The sequence below is a fragment of the Ipomoea nil genome, unplaced genomic scaffold (assembly GCF_001879475.1).
Source record: "Ipomoea nil cultivar Tokyo-kokei standard unplaced genomic scaffold, Asagao_1.1 scaffold2791, whole genome shotgun sequence".
Taxonomy (NCBI): domain Eukaryota; kingdom Viridiplantae; phylum Streptophyta; class Magnoliopsida; order Solanales; family Convolvulaceae; genus Ipomoea; species Ipomoea nil.
Window position 1 is genome coordinate 394,743 of NW_017619219.1, and position 20,193 is coordinate 414,935.

General features: G+C 37.7%; 1 protein-coding gene and 1 long non-coding RNA gene across 2 annotated transcripts; one reads left to right on the forward strand and one right to left on the reverse strand.

The window, feature by feature from the left end:
- Positions 1–520: 520 nt before the first annotated feature.
- LOC109157586 (uncharacterized mitochondrial protein AtMg00810-like) lies at positions 521–892 on the forward strand. The gene has a single exon (XM_019305443.1). The coding sequence runs from the start codon at positions 521–523 to the stop codon at positions 890–892; it is 372 nt and encodes a 123-aa protein (XP_019160988.1).
- Positions 893–4,357: 3,465 nt separating this feature from the next.
- Positions 4,358–18,679, reverse strand: LOC109157657. Its single transcript, XR_002050265.1, has 3 exons — positions 18,610–18,679; positions 9,859–9,862; positions 4,358–4,368 (listed from the first exon to the last, which is right to left on the reverse strand). It is a non-coding gene; the product is annotated as an uncharacterized LOC109157657 (long non-coding RNA).
- Between the last annotated feature and the right edge of the window lie 1,514 nt (positions 18,680–20,193).

A 20,193-nucleotide genomic window follows, 5' to 3' on the forward strand; every position in this document is an offset into this window, starting at 1 on the left:
TTGCCAAACACACCACCGTGCGGCTTCTTCTCTCTTTAGCCGTTTCTCGCGGTTGGGTCATTCGGCAGTTGGATGTTCACAACGCCTTCCTCAATGGTAATCTTGCAGAGACAGTTTACATGAGACAGCCGCCCGGTTATGAAGACCAGTCACGGCCGGATGATGTGTGTTTGTTACAGAGGTCACTCTATGGTCTTAAGCAGGCTCCTCGAGCGTGGTTCAATAGGTTGCATGCTTTCTTGGTGTCGGTTGGTTTTTCACCCTCCAAGACTGATGTTTCTTTATTCATCTATACCCGTGCCTCTATTTGTTTATATTTGCTTGTCTATGTTGATGATATCCTTGTTATGGGGTCTGATGCTTCGTGTGTTACTCGGTTTCTTACTGACTTAGCCTCGGAGTTTAAGATTCGTGACATGGGTGCTCCGTCTTTTTTCTTGGCATTGAGACGGTCTCCAAGGATGGTGGTTTGTTTCTTTCTCAGCAGCGATACATGCGAGATATTTTGAGCCGTGCAGGTATGGTGGACTGTAAACCGTTGGCTACTCCGGTTCCTGTGTCCCGACCTTCTTCTGATTCTGTGGTTCCCTATGCGGATCCCACGCAGTATCGCAGTTTTGCTGGGGCTCTACAGTATCTTACTGTTACTCGTCCGGATCTCTCTTTTGCTGTGAATCGGGTCTGTCAGCATATGCACTCTCCAACCACTGAGCATTGGGCTATGCTCAAGCGTGTTCTGCGGTATGTAAAAGGAACTCTGCACTTTGGCCTTTTTATTCGTCCTTCATCCTATGTTGCGGTTCATGCCTTTTCGGATTCGGACTGGGCTGGTGATCCAGCTGACAGGAAGTCTACTAGTGGGGTTTTGCGGTTTTTCTTGGTGGCAATCTGATTTCCTGGTCTTGTCGGAAGCAACGCACGGTTGCTCGTTCGTCTACAGAGGCTGAATACAAGGCTCTGGCTGATGTGTCTGTGGAGGTCACCTGGTTGGTTTCTCTGTTGCACGAGCTTGGAGTGTCATTGGCTGCTCCTCCCACTCTCTGGTGTGATAATTTGGGTGCGACTTATCTCTGTTCCAACCCGGTGTTCCATGCTCGTACGAAGCATGTGGAAATTGATTACCACTTTGTTCGTGACAAAGTGGCGAAGAAGGAGTTGCAGGTTAGCTTCATTTCCACAAAGGATCAGCTCGCTGATGTGTTCACTAAAGCTCTCCCTGGTCCGCGTTTCTCTACTCTATGTGGCAAGCTCAATGTTGTTGCTAGTCCACCTTGTGCTTGAGGGGGAGTATTAGGACTCTATCATCATTAGTATTCGTTACCTATTATTATTAGTAATTAGTATTCATTACCTATTATTATTAGTATTCGTCTTGTAATAGGTTTACTATTCACTACTATATATACTCCTCTACAGACTCATTATTATTCATTCAGATATATCGTATGCTCATCGAAATTGCATCCCATACTACAACCTCAATTGGCTCCCAATTTCAATTCTACATTGGCGTCTTGTAATAGGTTTACTATTCACTACTATATATACTCCTGTACAGACTCATTCTACATTGGGATTGCATCCATACTACAACCTCAATTGGCTCCCAATTTCAATTCTACATTGGCTCCCATCTTGAATTGATTCTTATGTGAAACTTGCTCCCAATTTCAATTGCTATGAAATCGGCTCCCAATTTCAATTGCTATGAAATCGGCTCCCAAGTGCAATTGCTTCCCAATTTCCACTTGTTAATCGACGCCCAACTCCATCAGATTAATTTAATTTGGCTTTTCAAATTTTACCTTGTAAAATTATTAATGGTGAGTTTTGAACTTGAGCCATTTTACATAACATATCAAGCATCATCCACTTCGTCCGTACAGCTTTTGATTAAATCTCCAATCACATTTGATGTACTCCTTTCTTTCCATAGATGCTTGATCTCCAAGTCAATTTCATGCATTCTTCCAATATTAATTTTCTTCACGAAAATTCTTCTGGGATATCTTCTTTGAGTAGCATTGACGTGAATTATTGTATCATTCATCTTCTTCTTCAATTTGTCATTTTCTCCAGACAAATTCTTGATTTTAGGCTTTATATCTTCTTCTTCTATTTTCATGCATCTTCCTCTGTTTTTCTCTTTTCCAGTTTAAATAATTTCCCGATCATGGTCTAAGACTCTACTAGACCTATAAACAAATTTGGGGGATCTACAAATACAAATTTGGCATATCAAAACCATTACACTTTATTCCTAACAATTTCCCCCCTTTTGATAATGCCAAAACCTATACTCAATCATTGGCTTTAAGTCTTTGAAAAATAATCTTTTTGCTCAATTTTATGTGACAAAGCCAAGATGAGTTTAACAAATGGTTTTCTAGACACAATCAAAAGAAACTTGTGAATTAAATTTTTAGACAAGCTCCTAAACGCATCTTGAATTATTTTTATTTTGATCATCATCAATTTTTAATTTTGTCGTGCGTTTGACATATTTCTTGTCTTTTAATTCACGAAAGTCTAATTACATTAAACAAATAGAATTAAAGACTCAAAATAGACCATGGGAAATTATTATTGATATATTTTGAATTTATAGAAAAACGCAACAGAGGTTCGAAAATAGAAAATATCAGCTTAAGAGAATTTTCAGATTACCTTCTGGGTTTCTTCACACCAGAGTCTTTCTTCAAAATTTCCTTGACATGTTCTCTGAGTTTGAAGAAATCATCTTTGAACTTTGCATTCTGAAATTTCTTTGTAAGCTGTCCGGCCATGTAATGTCCATAAGCTTCTTTGATATTGTTGCCCGGAAGAACTCCGTTTTCCCACCATAAGACACATTCTTCGAAGCTTCTTTCTTCTCCAAGATTCATGCCCATATTTCCGATGAAATCTCTTAGTTCATACCACATCTCGGTTCTTTTCCTTTTGCCTTCTTCTTCTTTATTCTTTTCCGAGATCCATTGGGCTTGATCGGCTGCAGGCCATTTCTTGATCATGCTTGGTAGATTTTCCTTAGTCCATATTGTTGTCTGAGTGGCGGTACCCTTAGAGCATTCAAACTAGCCACGCTGTTCAGCAACCTTTGATGTACTCGTACCAAGACTAGGATTCGCGAACTGAGCAAAACCAATCTGAGATGGTCCTTGTGAGGATTGTCCGCGGCTTCGGCCTCTACCTTGAGTAGACACCATTGGCTGTTGTTGGCTTCCAAGAATAAATTCTTGTTGTTGCAAAGCCAAGTGACTGAGAATTTCTTCCCCCCTTTTGGCGTTATCAACCAAAAATGCAAGGGTCTTAAAATCTCGGTCTTGGTTTGCCTTCACAGTTTCAACACTGTTGTGTGTTTCAATGGAAACGGTTTGCACGTTGTCAAGCTTGTTTGTTGTAACTGCGAGTTCAGCTTCAAGTTTGTTGATTCGGCTTTCTTGGTCTTGAATTGCTTTGATCTGTCTCAAGTGACGTTCGTTATTAATCTTTTCAGCTGCTTCACGTTCTTTCTTCATGAGCTGAATCACTTCAAGTAAGCCTTTTTGTCAATTCTCCATTCAAAATTCTTTCTGCTTTGTCAATCTAGGTCTTCAAAATATTTTGATGCTCCATTAATTCCTTTAGATTGACTCATACATCCGTGTGTTGTTGATCTAGCTTTTGGTTTTGTTCAACCAACTTTTCTCCAATTGTTTGACAAACAACATCACTGGATTCGGCTACTTTGGCAAATAAGGATGAAAATATGCCATCATCTTGATCATTCATCTGCACAAAGTTTTGAGGGGATCCGAATGGACTTCTATTCGGATCTGTGAAAACAAATGTATCAATAAGTTGCATCCCTTCTTCTTCAGGTGATTCGGCTTCTTGGTTTAGATCACCAACTTGTTCTTCTAGGACTTCTGTTCTTGTGTAATTGTCTGCAAATAATTCTTCATTTTCTAGAACAGGGTCCATGGTAGACTCGGTATGGTGTACCGACAATACACTGGATAAATCCTCTGTGATTTGCAGTCTACTCTCAGTAGCAACTTCTACTGCAACTTCAACTGGTATATCTCTTCTTCTTTCTTCTGACACTTCTCGTACTGACACTTCGGCTTCATTGGATCCCACAAGTTGTTCATTGCACTCCAGATTCCAGATCAGATATTAATAAAGAAGCATCATGGACTTTCACAAGCATGTCCATATGATTTTCAGTGCTTATGATTGGTACATCAATGAGTGCCATCCCTTCAGTTCTTTCATCAAAAATTTCATTATCCACAAGAGATGTGTTACCTGGATAATGATGTGTGTCATAAACTAACCTTTGCAGAGCTAACTGAAGTGAAATTTCATTCTGTCGTTCTTGTTCTGCTAAACGGTCTTGAGCCGTACTGCCTCCCTTTATTGGTGCTTTTCCTTTTTGTCTGGCTGCCTTCTCGTGTAGCTTCATGTGATAAACTTGATTTAAATCCATGTTGAGTGCATCTAGCATCACGCTCGTTCCGCACCATTCCAAGGAAAAATCTTCACTCCGTATTAAATCTGGGGTGGTTTTTGACATGAAAGAATGATATCTTTCAAGTTTCCATTCTCTCCAAGTTTGCACCATTATCAATTCTTTCAACAGCTCCGGATCATCTTGAATAAGAGCTGAGTCAAAAACTATAGGTCATGCACTTCCTTCGGCTGCAGATTGACTCGAGAGCCTTCTTTGTAGATCATTCAAAATTTGCACATCAACTCCTGCAAATTCCATTCTTGTAGTATCGTCAACTCCTTCGGCCAACAAGTTTGGTTCGGCATATTTGATCAGAACAACTGCCATAGCCGTACTGATGGCTTCTTGATCTCTTCCTGATCGATTGCATGATCCCATTTGATTACTTGAGGTTGAGATTGCTTTGCTGTTTCTCGGTCTAGAACTCTGAGGTGTTTTTGAACTTGTGGAACTCCCACCTTCTTGTCCTCTTCTCTGGCTTGACCTTTTTCCAAAATTAGGACTGAATTTTCTGAAGAGAACTCTGTAAATTCCAATATTTTTGTGTTTTCTCATTGGAATTGTCTTCTTCCTTAGCAGTTCTCCAATGATGAGACCATATCCAACATTTTGATAGAATCTGTCCACTACAGCAGGTTTCTTCATTGGTTTGGCAGCATGAACAAAAATAACCATCTTCCTGTAGATAAATCTTGCCCATTTGAATTTTATTCCTTTCATGATTCCGTCCATCAGGCACACTGTTGATGCGGTCAAATCTTCAGTACTTCCCAGTTTGTGTTCAAGAATTTTGTAAATCATGTCCACCAACATCTCGTATTCAAACTTCAATACATTCTTATGAGCGGATACGTCAGAGAAAATTGGACTCGTAGGACCACGAATCTCATTCCAAAAATTTTGAACAACATAGCTGTGGGATTCTGGCATTATCTGAGATTCAGGAAAGTTGAAGCACTTGTGTATGTCATCTTCAGTGATCGAAACTTCTGATCCTCCAACTTTAGATTTAATCGAGTCCTTTTCAACGACTGCATGTAGATAAAATTTGGCTACATCTTCTTCAAAGGTTCCAAAGTAGTTGTAGGTGAAGAAATCAAACAGTCCATATTTTTAAAGCTTGAAGAATTTTCTCGGCCGTGTCCTTGTTGGTAGAACCTAGTCTGAAAAACTCAGGATTGAGTACCATCCCATTCGTCACTTGTTGCGAGAGGGCAAAAATAGGATCAATTTGCTTTCTTCCAGATTGGGCCATGATGATCAGATCGATTGATCGAAGAGAGATAATTTGAGAGAGAGTTTTCTGATATTTTGAAGGTCTTGAAAGAGTTTTTTGAGATATAAGAGAGAGGTTTATATGAGGAGGATGACTCGAATGGGTTTTTCGGATTTAAGAGAGAGATATGAGACTTCTCAATTGTACCCTTTTGTTGAGGTGTGTCGATTGGGTGAGTTTAGGGTAGATGAGTCATCTGATAGATAGTGTTACGAGGAAAGAGAAAATATCATCATGAGCAGACAATAGCATTTAATGCTCACACCTCTTTAGAAATACCCAATGCACGTAAGGTGTAGAGGGTGGAGATTTGAAGAGACACTTAGGAAGGATTTGGGTTCTGATCTCCTTGAGATTTGTTTGTGGGGATCGATTAAGAGAGTAGATTTCTGACAGGCGAGATGGGGGTGTCGATTGAGAGAGGGGGTAAATCTTGTTTGGAAAGATTTGATTTAGGAAAGGATTATGGGGGGAGGTTTAGAAAGGGTAGGAGTTTATGGGTGGAGGTTTGATGCCCAATTAAACTCTGATTATCCTCCTTTATCTCCTGATTTCCTTCTCAAATTCGTGTACCACAAACATAATAACACTCAAACATCTCGTTAGTAGCAAAAATTACTCCACAAATAATTAATCACACATACCAATTATATTAAACTCATACACTGTAATTTCCAATCAAAAATTAAACACATTTTGGAAACTAACAAAATTAACACACATATTCCTAAATTATAATTAGAAACAACTTTATATAAAAAGCACATTAATCAGATTCCAAAAAAAATTTTAGAAACTAACAACTTCTAGATTTCCAAAACATTTTATGGCAAATTATATCACATATACTGCATATATACGAAACACATATACAAATAACACTTTAAATCACATTTTGCACATAACACATATACATTATTAAACAAACACGGTAAATCATTTTTAGAGCAAATTGTTCATGCAAACAAGTTAGTTAATTTACAGAAACATGAACACATACTCAAAAACTTATTTAGCACATTAAAACATGCAATTTTAAACAACTTATCAAATAAATCACGAATTACACATTTTATCAAATTAATTTGCATGGCATATGATCTCACGTTAAATAACACATGCAAATACACAAATAAGATCCTAACACATATTGCAATTTTATCACATAAAAATTTCGAGTAAAAACATACATATAAACACATAAAACAATTTATTCATATAAAACAATTTAGTTTGAGCACAAGTATCAATTTAAATAGAGAGATTAAGTCCAGTGATACTTAGCTCATTTCGATCATTCCCAACTCGTGCCTTAAGGTAGAAAATCTCGTTTCGCATAAAGGCTTCGTGAGAATATCAGCAACTTGGTTTTCCGTAGGGATATATTCGATCTTCAGATTTTTCTTTTCAACGTGATCCCTTATAAAATGATGTCGAATGTCGATATGTTTGGTTCTTGAGTGAAGCACCGGATTGTGAGTGATAGCGATTGCACTAGTATTATCACAATAAATACTAACGTCATCACAATTAACTCCGTAATCCTTCAATTGTTGCTTCATCCATAAAATTTGCGCACAACAGCTTCCTGCAGCAATATATTCGGCCTCGGCGGTACTAGTTGCGATGGAATTTTGCTTTTTGCTGAACCAAGAAACAAGCCTTCCCCCCAAGAACTGGCATGTCCCGGAAGTGCTTTTTCTGTCTATTTTGCAACCTGCAAAATCCGCATCTGAAAAACTCGTTAAGAGTAAAACCCGTATGATCTTCTTTGTTGCGGTGAGGTGGCTTTCTTTTGGATTTGCTTGGAATCTTGCACACACGCCCACAGCATAAGAAATGTCCAGCCTACTTGCAGTAAGATATAGAAGTGAACCAATCATTCCTCTATATTTTGTTTGATCGACATCCTTTCCATCTTCATCTTTGTCTAGCCTTATTGATGTGCTCATTGGAATTTTGATCGATGATTTTCCATCAAGGCCAAACTTCTTTATCAAGTCGCGGGTGTACTTTGCTTGATTGATGAATACTCCTTCTTTCAGTTGTTTGACTTGTAAGCCCAAGAAGTAATTCAATTCACCCATCATGCTCATTTCGAATTTATTCTGCATAAGCTTCGAAAATTTCTCACACAAAGAATTGTTAGTGCTTCCAAAAATAATATCATCAACATATATTTGCACTAATAAAATATGATCACCATCTTGAATTCTAAATAGAGTTTTGTCAACAAGGCCTTTAGTGAATCCACAGCTTATCAAAAACATTGACAAAGTATCATACCAAGCTCTAGGTGCTTGTTTCAACCCATACAATGCCTTTTTAAGTTTGTAGACTTTATCACCTTCGCCTTTTACCTCAAAACCTGGGGGTTGTTCGACATAAACTTCTACTTCGAGTAGACCATTCAAGAATGCGCTTTTCACGTCCATTTGATCAATGGTGAAATCTTTGTGTGCGGCGTAGGCTAGGAAAATTCTGATTGCTTCAAGTCGGGCCACCGGTGCAAAAGTTTCATCAAAATCTATTCCTTCTTCTTGAGAGTATCCTTTTGCAACGAGCCTTGCTTTATTCCTAACAATCACGCCTTCTTCGTTTCCTTTGTTCCGGAAGACCCATTTGGTTCCTACAACATTGTGGTTCGCCGGTCTTGGAACAAGTTCCCAAACATCATTTCTTTTGAATTGATCGAGCTCCTCTTGAATAGCATTTATCCAATCCGGATCATTGAGAGCTTTGTCAATTTCTTTTGGTTCAATCTGAGATAGATAACACGTGAACAATGCTTCTATGGTAGATGATCTTGTTTTCACGCCTTCATGAATATTCCCAATAATTAATTCTGGAGGGTGATTTTTGAGCCATCTTAAATCTGGTTCAAATGGGTGCATGGTACTGAATGGATCCATTTGTTGTGTACTGGGAGAGTTGGTTCGAATTTCTACATTTAATTCATTTTGTAATTGACCACCAACTTCACCAGTAACTTGATCACTAATTGGATCACCAACTTGTACTGCATCCTCATTCTCACGTGAGGCATCACTCCCAAAATTATTATTAAAAGAATTTCCAACTTCTTCTAGATGAGGGATGGGATTTTCTAGAGAATTAATTTCCAACTCATCCATTCCCTGCAAAACATCATCTTAAACATTTGCATCCAAAAATATGAAAATAACCAATATTTGGTTTTCTCCCTTTATATAACTCATATGGAGTCTTCTTGTACTGCTTATGGATCATGCTTCGATTTTGCGTATAACAAGCAGTGTTGATAGCTTCCGCCCAATATCGTTTCGGGAGACCGGCAGCACTAATCATCACTCGTGCAGCTTCTTTGAGCGTCCGGTTTCTTCTTTTGGCAACACCGTTTTGTTGCGGTGTTCTTGCGGCAGATATTTGATGAGAAATTTCATGTGAATTGCAAAAAGCTTGTATAACTCCATTCACGAACTCGGTTCCGCGATCCGTTCATATTTTTGATATTTGCAATTCTTTCTCATTTTGTAGTTGCTTCAACAGCTTCGGTAGAACTTGCTCAACTTCATTTTTCTTCTTGAGAAACACGGTCCAAGTGTACCTGGAAAAATCATCAACAACAACGAGAGTATATTTCTTACCACTTACACTTATTGGATCAACCGGTCCAAATAAGTCCATATGTAGTAAGCTTAGCGGTCTTGACGTTAACTCGTGTGTCTTTGATTTGAATGATGATTTGATTTGCTTTCCGCGTTGGCATGCATCACACACTTGGTCCTTCTTGAAGATAATATCTGGCAAGCCTTCTACTAGATTTTTCTTTGCAAGCTGATTGATGGTCTTGAAGTTTAAGTGGTTGAGCTTTCTGTGTCATTCCCAATTAGCTTCATTTGAATTTCTGGTCATTAAGCACACTGATTCTTTGCTAGTGCTCCAATCAACAACATACATATTCTTTCGTCTTTTTCCAGAAAGAACAATCTCATTTGTGAGCTCATTTTTGATTAGGCAATTATCTTTAGAAAATTCTACAAGATAGCCTTTATCAAAAAATTGACTAGTGCTCAACAAATTAAATTTTAAGCCTTCAACGAAAGACACATCTTCAATCTTCAAGCCATTTTTCTTGATCGTGCCAACTCCTTTTGTAATTCCATAATTTTGATTTCCTCCGAATATAACTTTTGGTCCATCGCTTTCTTTGAAATTCTCTAGATATGATTTATTTCTAGTCATGTGGCGTGAGCAACCACTATCGATGTACCAAACATCCTGCAAAAAAGATTAATTAACTTTAGGTACCCATACTTGCTTGGGTCCTTTACTGTTAGTGATTTTTGGTAACCAAACCCACCTTGATCTTATTGAAATAAGATGAGGCAATTTGTAACCATTAGAGACACAATAATCATAACTCACTTTAGAAAATATTTTTGGCGCCGGGTTTTGAAAATTACTTTTATATTTTGGCACCTGGGAAGAGAATGGTTGCTTTGGTCTATAAAAAATATTACATCTATTGCACAACCAATCTTTTTGAGTGGGATGAAATTTCCCAACTTTATTTCTAGAAAAGTTTCCCTCTTTTCTATGAAATCTTTTTGCACTTGACTCTTTGGCATATCTTTGCTTGTAGAATTTTTGTTGCTTTGCCGTATAATTAAATTGTTTCGGCCTTTCAACATTCAATTTTGCTTTTGTTTGATAGCCAAGTCCTTGTCTCATTGAGCTATTCTGACTTTTAACAAATTTTACCACTTGAACTTTATTATTTAAAGTAGTAGTAGAATTAGTCAGATTTTGAGGGGTTTGAGAACATGTGGAGTCATAACCAATTCCGGTTCTATCTCCTGATGGATTTTGCATGCTCACCATTTTATCTATAATTTTAGACGAATTGGTGAACGTAGCAATAGTAGCTCTAAGATTATGTTCTCTAACCTCTCTTGCTTTACACTCTTCTTGAAGATGAATATTTTCATTCTTCAATTTACTCACTTCAAGTAAAGCATCTTGCAATTTTTTATTCATTTCTTCTTTTTCAAGAATTAGAATATTATTGCTCTCCTTGAGTTGAGGATGAGTGAGCACAATCTCTTGACATTCTCGCATTAGATTGTCAATAGATTCACGAGAAAAAGAAGAATTAACAGAATTGAAAGAATTAGATGTTACCTCTTCTTCCTCTGCTTCAAGAGCCATAAGACAATCTTCACTTGTACTCAACTCAATTGACTTGCATATTAGCGCCGTATCATCATCCGAACATGAACTTTCATCGCTTGATGATGAATCCTCCGAATCATCATTTTCGTTTGGTTCGTTGCTAACGAGAGCTTTTCTTTTGTCGCGCTTGAACCTTTTGCTTTCGGATTTGTTCGGCGTAGATTCAACATTTTTGCCTTGATACTTGCTAACGATCGGATACGGACAATTTATTTTAAAATGTCCGGGTTTGCAGCAATTGTAGCACAAATCCTTATTTTCTTCGACTTTTTCTTCTTGTGTTATGCGAGAGATGAATTTTCCACGAGCAGAATTTTTGTTGTTTCCTTTTCGCATAAACCTTCTAAACTTTTTGAAAAAAAGAGCAAATTGTTCGTCAGTCATAAATTCAACATTATTTTCTACTGACCTGGAGGTTGACGGTTGTTCGGCCATTAGAGCAGCATTTCGAGCTTCATGAACATCATCATCTTTGGCCTTCATTTCGAACTCATATGCTTTTAGATCACTAAATAATTTGTCTGTTGACAACATTCTTAGATCTCGGTGATCGCGCATAGCCGTAACCTTCATATCCCATGCAGATGGTAAGCCTCGTAGGATTTTGAGATTAATTTCTTTTTGGCTAATATTTTTGCCAAGATCACTAATCTCTCCAAGAACTTTGATCATTCGAGCTTCCATGTCTGCAACACTTTCATTTGAGAGCATTTTGAAATCTTCAAACTTCTTCATGGCGATTGTGAGCTTATTGTATTTTTCTTGTTCATCTCCTTCGCCAATCTTGATGAGAGTATCCCATATTTCTTTGGCAGTGGCACACTTTCGGATCTTCGGAAATATTGTATCATCAACGGCTTTGAATAGAATATCCTTGGCAATATTGTCAAGATTATTCCGCGTTCTATCGTCCGATGTCCATTCCGATTTTGGCTTTTGTACGTACTGTGGAGCATCCGGGGATATAACAAACGCCGTATTGATTTTTAATATTTCTATAGGGCTAGTGGAAATAACTTCCCACATTTCATCGTGTAAAGCCGATAAGTGTACCTGCATACGAACTTTCCAATCATCAAATTTATCAAGAGAGAATAATAGATTTTGAGCTAAATCTTTCTTCATCATCATCACGAGAGATATGAAAGATTAATCCAATTCACACACTTTGTAGAATGGATCTGTCTGGTAGTCAGAAACGGTTGACCCAGTTAGGCACGTGCTTAGATAGCAATTTGGCCTAAATAGACAGCCTGCTCTGATACCAATTGTTGGTCCCAAAAGAGGTAAGGTGAAAGTCTAGAGGGGGGGGTGAATAGACTTTCAGACTTTTTCGCACAGCACAACAATTGCTAAGCCAGAGATAAACCAAAACTCTTAACTAGATTGTTAGAGTATGGTGCACAGCGGAAATAAATATACATAAAGTGTGTGTGAGATTGTGTGAGCAGTATATCTCGTGTAGAGCGAATATGTAAAGAACGGTAAGTAAAGAAAGCAGTAAAGAACACAAGACAATTATAGTGGTTCGCGAGGTGGTGTAATCCTCCTACTCCACTTGCTCTTATCTCCAAGAGCAATTCACTATATCTACCACTTCTTGGTTCCAAGATACAATGAATTTCCGTGATCTAGTGCTTTGATCACAAAGCCCGCACTAATCACGCCCAGTGACACCACACTGCTGCTTTGGGTTTCACGTCGCCGCGCTACTATCCCAGGATTTCACGACTCCGCGTTACTTTCCCCCCGTCGTCCACACTCCGGTAGAAAAGTATCCCGTGATATGGTGCTTTGATCACCAAGCCCACACCAATCACGCCCAGTGCCTCCGACACTGCTGCTTTGGATCTCACAGCTCCGTGTGACAATCCAGGATTTCACAGCTCCGTGCTACTTTCCTCCCTTCTCTTGTTTTGCTCCAAAACAAGTGTTGTCTTGCTTCCAACTTCTGAGACTCTGTAGATGATCTTCAATGATGCGCAGGTCTCTTTGATGAAGATTAACACTCTGGAATGATTTCTCTTGATAGCTCTGAGTGTTTTCTCTCTTTGAATATATCAAGTAAAGTACTGGATATTTTTGCTCTGCTTTGCTCTGTTTAAGAACTCTCAGAATATTTCTCTTTTGAAGTTCTCTGAATTCTTTTTCTTTTCTCACTTCTCACTTGAAGATTTTTGGTATGCTCTGTACCAAATGAGATTTTTGCTCTATGCTCTTTCAAGCTTAATTGCTCTATTAGATCTCCTTGATGAGTTTCCAATTTTCTGCTCTCTTGTTCGTGAGTTCCCCTATCTTCAAGTCTTCATATCTTCATCATTTTATAGCTGGTAATGAGAATCTGTCCGTTGGAAAGAGACGCTTTCATTTTTGAAATCTTGTATCTTTTTGTTAGAGATCTTATCTTATCTTCTGCAAAGATGTCAGAAAGGATAAGCTAGCCGTTTGATGGATCTTCATCTCCATCTAAATGAGCTTCCAAACTCCATCTGATATTCCTCTGGTTTAACGTTTGAGTGAGAATATCTGGGTCTCAGTTTTGGTGTAGAACGGCTTCTCTGATCAGCTCTGAAGTGGTCCATGTATCTTTGGGATTCAAAAATATTCATTGATTTAATCCCTGTAAGTTCATCTTCATCTTCTTCATTCTCACGTTTGGGTGTTCTCAGACTTCAAACTGGCTTTGAACTTCCACCCAATTTGAATTTCTCCTTTGTAATTGACACCCAATTTCAATTGGCTTGTAATTGGCACCCAATTTGAATTTCTCCATTGTAATTGGCTCCCAATTGACTTTGACTTGCAATTGGCTCCCAAACTGCTCCTGGTGCAATTGGCTCCCAGACTTCTCCTGGTATTGAATTTCATTCAATTCAATTCTGCTCCCTTTGACTTCGAAATTGGCTTGGCTCCCAGACTTCTCCTGGGATTGAATTTCATTCAATTCAATTTGATCTCCATGTCTTCTTTGAATCGGTTCCCAACTTGAAATTGCATCCCATACTACAACCTCAATTGGCTCCATGTCTTCTTTGAATCGGTTGAAACTGGCTCCCAATTTCAATTGATTTCAATTTCTTTGAATCGGTTGAAACTGGCTCCCAATTTCAATTGATTTCAATTTCTCTGAAACTGGCTCCCAATTTCAATTGCTTCGAACTAGCTCCCAATTTCAATTGCTATGAAATCGACTCCCAATTGTATCTCAATTACCACCCAAGTGAAATTCTGAAACTGGCTCTGGCTCCCAAGTGCAATTGTATCTCAATTACCACCCAAGTGAAATTCTGGCTCCCTGGCTCCCAATTTCAATTTTGAATTGGCTCCCAAGTGCTCCCAATTTCAATTTTAAATTGGCTCCCAAGTGCAATTGTATCTCAATTACCACCCAAGTGAAATTCTGAAACTGGCTCCCTGGCTCCCAATTTCATCTCAATTACCACCCAAGTGAAATTCTGAAACTGGCTCCCTGGCTCCCAATTTCAATTGCTTCGAACTAGCTCCCAATTTCAATTGCTTCGAACTAGCTCCCAATTTCAATTCCTTCGAAATCGGCTCCCAATCCCTTTGAATTGGCTCCCAAGTGCAATTGTATCAGATTAATTTAATTTGGCTTCTCAAATTTTACCTTGTAAAATTGTTGATGGTGAGTTTCAAACTTGAGCCATTTCACATAACATATCAAGCATCATCCACTTCATCCGTACAGCTTTTGATTAAATCTCCAATCACATTTGATGTACTCCTTTCTTTCCATAGATGCTTGATCTCCAAGTCAATTTCATGCATTCTTCCAATATTAATTTTCTTCACGAAAATTCTTCTGTGATATCTTCTTTGAGTAGCATTGATGTGAATTATTGTATCATTCATCTTTTTCTTCAATTTGTCATTTTCTCCAGACAAATTCTTGATTTTAGGCTTTATATCTTCTTCTTCTATTTTCATGCATCTTCCTCTGTCTTTCTCTTTTCCAGTTTAAATAATTTCTCGATCATGGTCTAAGACTCTACTAGACCTATAAACAAAATTGGGGGATCTACAAATACAAATTTGGCATATCAAAACCATTACACTTTATTCCTAATAGTATAGTTATGCAATTCTGCATGTATAGTTATGAAGTTATGAATGTGTAGTTATGCAATTCTGGATGTATAGTTATGAAGTTATAGATTTTTTTAAGTCGACGTCAAAACGACTTCGTTTTTGCATCCGTGTGCACCATGCATGGTGCACACGGATGCACAACATAACGCTCCCAATAAGCCATCAAAGTTGCAAAATGTCACAAAAACTGAGCTTAAAGAATAACCCTTAGTAAACCACATTAGAACAACATAATCATTTTTGTTCAATTTTTCTCCGCCTTGATAATAATAGGTTTAGATCTTTTTGCATCCTGAGTAGATGTGAATTGGTCCATCAGATTTCTCTTGGTTGAATCTGGAGATATCTGTTCATCAGTATCTGCCTTTATAGGTTTTTGAATTTGCTGAACAACAGGACTACTGGCTTCATCAGAACTATCTCCAGATTCATAATCTTGATTTTAAAAAAAAAAGTTGATTTTTAAAAACAATAAAACCAAACCGAAAACACATTTTATAATAGTTCAGTTACGTACGTTAGGGTCATCATCTTCTTCTTCTTGAGCAATTAGTTTTGATAGCTCATCCGTCTCATTTGTAAGGGTAGAGTGTGTTGCCACCAAATCTTCATCCTGAGTTATGTTCAATACAGGAATAGCTAAGAAAGGATTTTTAATGTGATCATACTTCACTGAGACTTTGAAAACCATAGCTTTGTTCCTAAGAGACTCAAATTCTGTTGGAATCTGAGCAGGATCCTACAAATTATAATCAAAGTTAAATTTTTCAAAATTTGTAATGTGTGAACTATTAAAGCCTAGAATACAATATATAAGTAGATAAAAGAAATGTATACCTCCAAGTATTTAATTGTTTCTGAGATCATAAACACTCAATCCTAATAACTCAGCACATTCGTTATCGCAGAGCAGAAAAGGTGCATCCCCATACTTGTCGGAAACTCTAACACCCAACCTGTATCTTGGAATTCCTAGTTGCCAACTAATTTTGCATGTGTCACACCACGGTGAGGCCTTTTTCTGCTCAAGATTTCTAAAACAGCATGCTGACTTGCAAGAATAGTAGTATCATTGTCTGGCACTCTCCAATGCAGTGATTTTTGCAGGAACATGGTAATAGCCTTCCTGTTGTATTTTAGTAAAATAGAACAGAGATTTGGATGATAAAAAAAAAAGGAAGCTAATAATATTATTTGGATACAACTAAGAGATTTTAATGAGTATTACCTCAGCCACGTTATAAAGTTCAACTATGGTGCTAACAATCATAGGTTTCTTGCTAGAATATTCCTCACTGTTAGGGTATGAAAATGTTGAAACATTGGTCATGCTCCTAATAGGAATCTGATTATCCTTCAAACTGGAAAAAAAATTCAATGGTTAGATAGTTAATTTAAAAAATTAGCCATTGATGAAAAAGAAAAATTTACCTAGCCTTGAATACTTTAAACTCTTTACAATCATGATTTATCCAAACCTTGGTTGCATTATATGAACTTGATATTCTGACTTCAGCTGAGATTAAGAGATAAGTTGTTAGATGTTTATGTTAGATAGGCAGTGTGTATAAAATAATTGTAAAAGTAAGGTGAAACTTACTGTCTAAGTGCTTTGTTCTACACATTTGCAACAGAATAATTATAGAGCCATCAAGAGTTTCAGTAAAATAGGGCAGGACATCATCCACATGTGAATCCCATAGTGTGCATTTAATCCTATTGTTCCAAAAATAATGTATATTATCATATTATAAAAATTTATAATGTTAGTAAATGTATTCATTCAAGAATTACAAATTTTTGAACTTACTCGGAGTCTTCAATGAGAAAATCCACCAGCTTTGAAGGATAACCTCATATATATATATATATATTCATATATATATATATATATATATATATATATATATATATATATATATATATATATATATATCCAATGGAAGTTACTTTTTTAAAATTTCCTTTCATAGCATTATGGTATTTATATGGTAGTAATTCTAAAATTTTCTTCTGGCAAATTGTTTTTGCCATTAGGCAACTGCTGGTTTGAGATGGGTCTGTCAGGGTCATTTTTGTGGTCTTGTTCTTGTAAATAAACGAGACCTTACTAAAAGCATAATTTTTAAAATCAATATCATAATTTTTTCTAATAATAATATAATTGATGGGATATATACCCCGATTGGACGGGACAGAGGCGAGCGTCAGCGAGGAGTCGGTAGAACAAAATAATCAGGAGTCTGCGAGGGTAAAAAAGTGTTTGGATACTAAGCAGAAAGTTGAGGTAGAGTGGGGGGAGGGGTCAGCAGTGAGTAGTGAAGGGTGTCGGTAGAGAACAATGAGGGCAGTCGACGATGAAGAGTCCCAGACTGAGGGGAGTTTTGAGAATGACTATTTTGATTGCTAAGAGAGTTGCCCATTTTGTATAATTCCATTCGTTGCCGTAAAAATTAAACAAAACAACGAAATAGATATATTACACAGAATGGCATTCCATTCTAATGTATTCTACCAACCAAACGTCTCTCGTTAGTTTAAAAAGTTATAACGCTTACCCAACTAAATAATAAATTTTAAAAAAAAAATAATCCTCTCCCATGCACCAATCTTTACCCAAAGGACTTGAATAGGCAATGCTCATTGAGTTGTTATACATTGACCAGGGTTCACCTTGTAAGGTTGACCATATTTCTAAATTGTGTATTTTTAGTATTGGAATTGTGAACTTCTAGAATATAAATTGTGTTTTAAGTTTTGGAAATTTGTGAATACACAATACAGGGTTATCACAAATTGTGAATTTTTAAAAGGTAAATTGTGTACCTTTGGACCCAGGTCCACAGAATAATTTAACATGTTCATTGGCATTGCACAAGAGTCAAAAGAGTCCAAACATATTTTAGTATTGTACAAATCAGAGACGAACATCTACTAAAGGGTAGGACTGTTAACGAACCGAACATGAACGAATGGAGGTTGATCGTGTTCGTTTGTTAAGATTTTTGAAGTGTTCATGTTCGTTTGTTAAGGTTTTTTAAAATCATATTCGTGTTCGTTTGTTAAGCGTTCATTAGTGTTTGTTAATGTTCACGAACGTGTTCATTAACGTTAACGAACATGTTCGTTAATGTTTACAAACACATTCATGAACGCTTAATAACCTGTTATAGTATATATATATATATATATATATATATATATATATTAGGCAGTCTAGTCTTTTGGAAATTTGTTTCCTTGTTTGGTGTCTTCTAGCTTGTATATATATATATATATATATATATATATATATATATATATATATATATATATATATATATATATATATATATATATATATATATGGTTGTGTTGTGTATTCTCTTCTGTAGATGTATATGAAATAATACATTATTCTATTTCATAACATGGTATCAGAGCCTAAACCCTAAAATTTCTAACCCTTTTTTTCGCCGCCGCCACTGCCAACAGAGAGCTACCACCGCCACGATTGTTCATCTCGTTTCGGCACCTGCCTTGTGGTTTTTCTCCCAAACCAAGTCCATAGGCCTAATCGGAACCTCGTCGCGAGCTTGGGGCTGAAGTCTGGTCGTCATCTGTCGCCGCACGCGTCGTCACCGTCGTCGGAGAACCGCCTCTTTTTCCAGGCAGATCTCCTCCTCCGATCTTCGATCGAGATGCTGTTGCCACCATTGGACTCGTCTTGAGGAGACACTTCTGGCAGTGTTGTTTGTTTTCAGATCCGCCGTCGGTCGCCGGTCAACGGCCAGTCAACGCCGGTCAACTTCGCCGGTTAACAGCCTGGTTGTATCGTACACCTTCCGATTCCTATTTTTTGTGCTTTGTGATCTGCTTTTTTGTGTGGGTATGGCTGAATATCAATCTGATATGTTTGCTAAGTCGATCATAATCTCAGCTGATGAGTTTGCTGAGTTTTCTCGGTACCGAGCCTCTCTTAAACATTCATCATCTTCGGTCACTGCTATTGCTAACTCAGGTAACACAACTTATTCCCTTCTCTCGTCCTCTTCCAAATGGATCATAGACTCATAAGCCATAGATCATATGATAGGTAACTCTAGTCTGTTTTCCACATTTTCTCCTCATACACATAGTCCTCCTGTCACCTTAGCAGATGGATCTACCTCCCGTGTACTTGGGTATGGTACCATTTTGCCTGTCCCTTCGGTCCTCTTTTCATCTGTCTTGAGTCTGCCTAACTTCTCGTATAATTTAATTTCGGTTAGCCAACTTACTCGTTCGTTAAATTGGTGTGTTACATTCTTTCCAGACCATTGTTTGTTTCAGGATCTTACGACAAAGAGGGTGATTGGTAAGGGACACATGTATGGGAGACTTTACATTCTTTTCACCATGAGGCTGGAGTCTGTGGCTTGTTCTAGTGTTGTCACCCCGTTTGATGCTCATTGTTGTTTGGGTCATCCTTCCCTTCCGTTGTTAAAGACATTGTGTCCTCAATTTCGGAGTTTGTCTTCTTTACCTTGCGAGTCATGTGAGTTTTCTAAGCACCATCGCGTGTATTTGAGTCCTAGAGTCCACAAACGTGCAACTTCTCCATTTGAATTAGTCCATTCTGATGTATGTGGACCGTGTTCTATGACCTCTAAACTTGGGTTCAAGTATTTTGTTACTTTCGTTGATGATTTTTCTCATATGACGTGGTTATATTTGATGAAGAGTCGTTCTGAATTGTTTGGTTTGTTTCTTGGGTTTTGTGCTAAAATTGAAACCCAGTTTGGAGTGCCTGTTAAAATCTTACGTAGTGATAATACTAAGGAATATTTTCCGTTCCCCTTTGCCTCTTATATGCTTCAGAAGGGTATGCTACACCAGTTCTCTTGTGTCGACACACCTTCCCAAAATGGGGTGGCTAAGCGTAAAAATAGGCATCTACTCGAGGCTGCAAGGGCCTTGCTATTTCAGATAGGAGTTCCTAAGCGATTTTGGCCTGATGTTGTTTCCACAGCCTGTTTCTTAATCAATCGCATGCCCTCTATAGTCTTGAATGGGAAAACACCATCCTATTGTCTCTATCCATCAAAGTCTTTGTTCCATATTGACCCACGTATATTTG

What these genes read in the sequence shown, in the direction of transcription:
- LOC109157586 (XM_019305443.1), top strand. Translation starts at nt 521, where the DNA reads ATGGTGGACTGTAAACCGTTGGCTACTCCGGTTCCTGTGTCCCGACCT.